General features: G+C 45.0%; 1 protein-coding gene across 1 annotated transcript in view; it reads right to left on the bottom strand.

The window, feature by feature from the left end:
* Positions 1-1838: 1838 nt before the first annotated feature.
* LOC131592121 (potassium voltage-gated channel subfamily KQT member 1-like) overlaps positions 1839-6000 on the bottom strand; it is a 492490-nt gene continuing 488328 nt past the window's right edge. The window contains exon 17 of the mRNA XM_058863404.1: positions 1839-1994. Within this exon, the coding sequence (XP_058719387.1) occupies positions 1839-1994 (156 nt within the window). The remainder of the gene's footprint in view (positions 1995-6000) is intronic.

The following is a 6000-nucleotide window of genomic DNA, read 5'->3' as shown; positions in this document are numbered from 1 at the left end:
AGGTCTTTAGCAACAGTGCTGTATTGTCCCTTTTCTGAAGTGTCAGGTAAGATCCATTTCACAGTGGCAGTGTTAAGGAAACTCCCCAGTCAGACCACTCCTGGGACTCTGGCAGTGGCATTCCCAAGATCAGAGACTTTCTGGGACTGAAGGCCATTTCTTGGCTCCAGTGACAGACGGCTCTCTGCCTGGCTCCCTACACACGCCCCTCACATCACACCAGCTTTGCCATGACAGAGGTGGCACAGTCCCAGATGTCTCATTCCATAAGGCCATTTTCTCCTGGGGCAGTAACACAGAAAAAGCTCCAGCTGGTGCCTCCAAGGAGGGACCCCAGCAAAGGAATCCCTTTTGGGATTTTACCCCATCACAGTCTTCCTGTGACCAGTCTTGGACTTCCTCCCAAGTCTTCAGCTCCTGCCCCCATCTTCGTGTCCATCCAGCTCGCTGGCACCACTGATTTTCACCTCCCTTGTTGTCCAAAAGGTTGGCAGCTGCTGGTTGCTGCAGTGTCTCAATGTCCATTCGGTGTCACCTGCCTTTGTGCCCCTGGTTATCCCAAAAGTTGACAGTTCATCCTCTTGTCCTGGGCTCCCACCCTGAGATCAGCCTGTACTTCAATCTGCATTTAAATCTGCATCTCAAGCTGTATTTCCATCTGCAGGTTGTGAGCCCAGCTACCTGCACCATATGTGTTCCTCAACAACAGCACATCAGCCAGCATGTGCGCTCGATTTACAGCCGATTACAAGGCAAAAAATAAATCTAGCATTTAAAATTATATACAGCAGTTTATTTAAACAGCAATTAACTTTCATCAACAGTGTGTGCATTTCTGTTTTCTTTAAGGAACCCTGCCACTTTCAATCACAGCTGCAGCCTGACTGCAGCGCCCAACTGCTACCCAGTCACTTGAATCCAGCTTCACGGATAGCTCACAGCCAATTACCATACAGGTTTCTTATGTTAAAATTAAGGCAACTGGAGTCAACAACCGCTGCTGAATGAAGGTAAAAGCTTGAGAACATTTTGCATAACAGTCATCAGTGTAGCTGATAACTATTACAGTGTTCTGGTGAAGTAAGCCTACGCAGATCCTATCTCTCCTGCCTGTCTGTTCCAACATGCATCTCATCTCACTGGCAACCCTTTGCTTTAATTAGCTGAAGTCTCTGCTTCAGCCTTTCATATGTCAACCAGCCTGTGTACACTTCCATATTTTTAATCAGTAGCCAGTTGTCTTTACTTTGTCATTCACACTAGCATATAAATCTGCCCTTCTTATGATCCTCACTGCTTGGTAGAAGTCAAAACATGCTGCTGAATTTTCCTGTTCACTGATTTCCATTTGTTTCATGTTCAAATGCTGGCTCCTTTCCCCCTTTCAGGCATGCTGTGAGCATTTAACTTAGTGATTAAATGCCAAAAGAACAGTTCTCTTCCCATTCCATGCCCACAAATGGGTCATCCTAACCCTGGCTGGGATGCTCCCCTCGACAGCATGCCCTGTGCCTGTGTGCTCAGCCTGAACAGAGCTGCAGGGATGGGACCGCTGTGGGCTGGCAGAGCTTAGCTAACAATGGCTAAAACAAAACAGGTGCAGAATTTACGTGCTCTCCTAAGGTCATGACTGGCTTCTTGCCATTTTGGTTTTTTTTTTTGGTTTTTTTTTTTGTGTGTGTTTTGTTTTTGTTTTATTTATTTTTTTCTATTTTTTTTTCCTCAATAATCTACTACTACAGAATATTTCATTTCACACACACAGCTGAAGACACCAAGACTCAGAAATAGCTTGACATGGAAGAGTGAGAGGGACACATGTGGCTGTCCACTGGCTTTCACATTTTCTGGTTCACTGGGGTGGACTCTGCGATTGTCTGTGGATGTCTGACAGGTGGGGTGGCTGGCCCTGGCATCTGTGCCTGGGGCTGATCTCCTAGCTGAGCCTGGAGCATGCTCAGGATGTCATCCAACTTCTGGTCCATTTGCATGACCTGTCAAGGAATCAGAGAGTTGAAGAGGTGTCAGATGGTTGCAAATGCTTCTGGTGAGAGGCATTCTGAGGTCAAAAGCAAGGAAAAAGCCTGGCAGGGACATCTGAGAACCACCTGCTCCCTGAGTTTTGTCCAGCCTTCTACTTTAGACACTGCAAAGTCACAGGGAAAATGGCAGCAGAAGAACATTGCTGGCCCAAGGACTTGATTCAACCATTTTGTCTTTCAGCCTTTTCCCAGGGTTGATGATGATGCATCCTGCAAATATCTGCCCTGAAACTCTTCTTCACTCTTTGGTTTATTGTGAGTGGTTTTTTTCCCAGTACCTCTCCCAGTCTTCACCACCCTTGGTTGTAAGACATCATGCTTTCCATTACTGTCCTGGGAAATGAAACAGCCTCCCCTCCCTTCACACTGCAAATAGATGCCTCAGTGATACATGTTACAGTCAGAGATCCTACCAGATATGGTGTTTATTCCCATGCACTTTTAGGAGGATAACCTACTAGAAACTACATGATAACACCAATGACTTGATTACAAAAAAAAAAAAAAAAGCCATTTCATAGGAAGACATGCTAATTCCTTCTTTCATTTCTTTGCTTTCTAGCTCAAACTTCTCAGCTGTAGCCCCTAGGTAGAGGAGTCTTTCCTAATTGTTGTTATTATTATTATTATTACCATTATTATCATCATCATCATCGTTAAGCCAGGAAAGGCAAATAAGGATTTTTAAAGGGAAGCTGCACTCAGGCTTCCTAGTATCTTTTAAGTTCTGATCTTTTTTTTAGGAGCACATAGCAGGCATTATCCCCTTGTGCTGACTGGGGGGTTGCGCTCACTGCAAATGACTCCCACTCTCTTCAGCATCACCCAGTGGGACAGGCTGGGGTCTGGGGGCTGCTTGACTTTGCTCCAAAGGCAGAACAATGGCCAGCATCATGTAATCAGCTGGGATCACTTCTAATGATGCTTGAACACAGGGCAGCTTTGTGTTATAAATGAGCCAAAGAAAAATGAGCATTTTGAAGAACATTGAATGGTTCACTTTGCAGTTATCTGCTGTAAAACTATGAGCCTCTGTAAACTGTGATCTGTCCCAGTGGGTCTAATAAACTTTGATAGCAAACCTTTTAGAGTGATATCAGATCTAAACTGAGCTTTCATTAAAAAGGGAGGCAGAGAGAATGAGAGAGAGAAGGATTCCGGCCTTTTTCTGTGCAAAGATAACTTTGGAAATAGCCATTGGCAGGGTGGACTGAAAGCTTAGCAGGCTGAGATTGCTTTAAAAACCAAGGCAAGGAAAATCACCTTATCCTCTTTTGCCTCTTCTGTCTCTTCTCACTCCAAGTGTTGGCTCCCATGGGGGCCCCTCAAACCTCAAGGTACCAGGAGCTTATTCAAGTTCTATCTTTTTGGCAACCACTATTCTCTCCTAAATACAGCCTGCTGGGGAGAGAGGGAGTAGAGATTCTCTGCTACATCATAGAGGGAGAGATGTGCTGGTCTTTCTTCCATTCCTTTATTTACAATTGCTAGCTTCTGGTAGAAAAGCCCTTCTCCCTGCCTTGGTTTAGGTGTGGGACTGAGTTATCTGAGGCAGTGTTTACAGGCAAGAAGGGAGTGTTTAGAATGTGGGTTGGGCAGCAGAGACCTTCACTACATTTTCTGCCTTCCAGGTGCATGGCCAGCATTGCCTGAGCAGTCAGTTGGTGACAAAAGCACTGACATTGCTCTGTCTCGGGCACAACAGGCCCAAATTCTGCTCAGCATTGACTTGGCTAAGAGTCTGAAAGTCACTAATAGTTTAAGGGTTAAGCAGCATGGAATTAATTTAAAAACCACAGCCTTTATTTTCTCCTCCATTCTTGAAAATCCTGTTTGGCTGATGCTGGTAATGACTCAACAGAATCTTTCTTAAGCAGAGATGTTGCTGTAGAGCAGAAACTAAAGCAGAACTAATGTATTGCAATAGGTTAAAAAGAAGTGTAGGCAGGGAAATAGGATCAGGCAGATGAAAGCTCTTTTGGTGCTTGCTTTTGTGAGGCTTTGTTGATTTTGATCTGCACGCTTTATCTTAGATAAGCTATGCCTGCATATTCCATATAATTTAAACTCGCTGTAGTTCACTGCATTTTACCAACTCAGTGAAAGAATGTGACAAGGAATAATTTTATGCCCTCTTCTTTCCAGGAAAAGAGGAGGGTGAAGAATATTCATTTGTAGGGATGAGAAATACATACACAGGGGAGTAGATTACACTTCTGTCACACCTTCTACATGAGGATCAGTAAATATTTCCTGAACACCAGCAAACAAAACTGCAAAGTTCTCCTGTGTCAACCACACGTGAGAGTTTTCATGATAATTTCTGAGATTCGAAGCAGGGCCCTGCAAAATTAAGTGGCCTACAGGTAGTTGTAGTCAGCGCCTTGTCGAATTGGAGGTTTTTAAAGAAGGGTCAGATTTGGAGGCTGGTTAACTCTGTTCAGGGAGTGGCAAAAGAAGAGCTGTGGACACTTCGCCCAAAGTCAGTAGGATGTCTTGTAGGATTAGAGGAATTTTCATGTGGATGAAGGTTTATTCTACAGGAAAAATCCACCTCACAGCTCTTATTTTCCCTAAGCCGAAACAGAAATTGCCTGTTTTGAGCAACATCCCCAGGCAAGCACAGAGAAAGGGTTAAATGGAGCAACATGTTTTTCAGATGAGTAAAGTGAGAAGCCATCCAGAGCTGGCTGCAGTTTCCAGAGAGATGTGATATGGCCTTTGCTGGCTCAGGGGAGACAGGTGAGCTTGGCAGCTGTCCACAGGCAAATGGCAACAAAACTCCCATTCTCCCACATCACAATAGTGCTCTGGAGATGATCTATAAAATTGTTAAAATGCTTTTATGTCCTTTCAACTGCCCTGTAGAAAGGAGACTTGCAGAAGCAGTTTAAAATATTGCACTGTTGTTATTGGGACTTTGAGGTGAGCTGAAGGAGTGTTGAAATGTGTATTTATTCTAACATCCCCCTGTGAAAGGGGGCTGGACTCCATGGTGACATGCAGGACTGTTAGACAAAAAAAAAAAAAAAAAAAAAAAAAAAGCCCTGTCACCAGCTCCAGCGAGGCACAGCAAGCCACAAAGTCACTCAACCCATGGGGCTCAGGGGTCTCTCCCTTTCACTTTGAGTACCAGATTGGCTTTCAACACACATGGACTGTTTGAGGATACTTTTGAACCTCTGTTTGTGAGAGCTGGTGATGCTTAAATACCTTTTTGACCAGTTGACTCCTGCTGCAGAAATGCCTTGTGGAGAAAACTCTGGCATGGCAGCAAGACAGATAAAGGGGGCTGGGTCATACTGGGGATTTTCCACATGCTGGACAGATTCCTGACTCCGCTGAGAACTTTTTTTTTATGCCATATTTTGCATACACAGACCATAAACAAAATGCATGTGTGGAAAACTCAGTCAGAGTAGCCACGTGATCTCACCCAACTCCTGTCACTTTAGGCCAGAAAACCCACCCCCCCGTTGGTTCGGTGACACCCCTAGGTTTTGTCTAATATGATTTCTGCAGGCAGGAAAAGCCAGTACAAATTATGTGCTCAGCTGACTTGAACTATTTCCAGAGAAGCAGCAGAAGGGGAAGATGGTCTGCTGAAGCACTGGAGTAAACCTGTGAACCCACAAACACACTCGTGTTGCTAAGCTTTGCACCAAAAACTTAATCCCAGAGATTACCTTAAATTGCTGTCATCTCCTGGAGGCTCTGCTCTCTCCCTCCCTGCCTTAGTGCAGTTGTCTGCAACACATCCATGCTGCTGGTACCAAGGATGCAGCACGAAACGGAGGGGAAAGAGGGGGTGGACCAAGTTGTGTCACCAGTCAGAATGTCATGAGCAACAGCAACTTCTGCTTCTGACTGAGCTGGACTGACTTTGGCCTTGTGTTTGCCTCAGTCCAGTGCAGAAAGCTGTGAGCCCATGGGACAGCTGAAGGTGTCCTGGCAGAGA

The sequence above is a fragment of the Poecile atricapillus genome, chromosome W (genome assembly GCF_030490865.1).
Source record: "Poecile atricapillus isolate bPoeAtr1 chromosome W, bPoeAtr1.hap1, whole genome shotgun sequence".
Taxonomy (NCBI): Eukaryota; Metazoa; Chordata; class Aves; order Passeriformes; family Paridae; genus Poecile; species Poecile atricapillus.
Note: the sequence above shows the minus strand (reverse complement) of the source record. Positions and strands in the feature narration are given on the sequence as shown.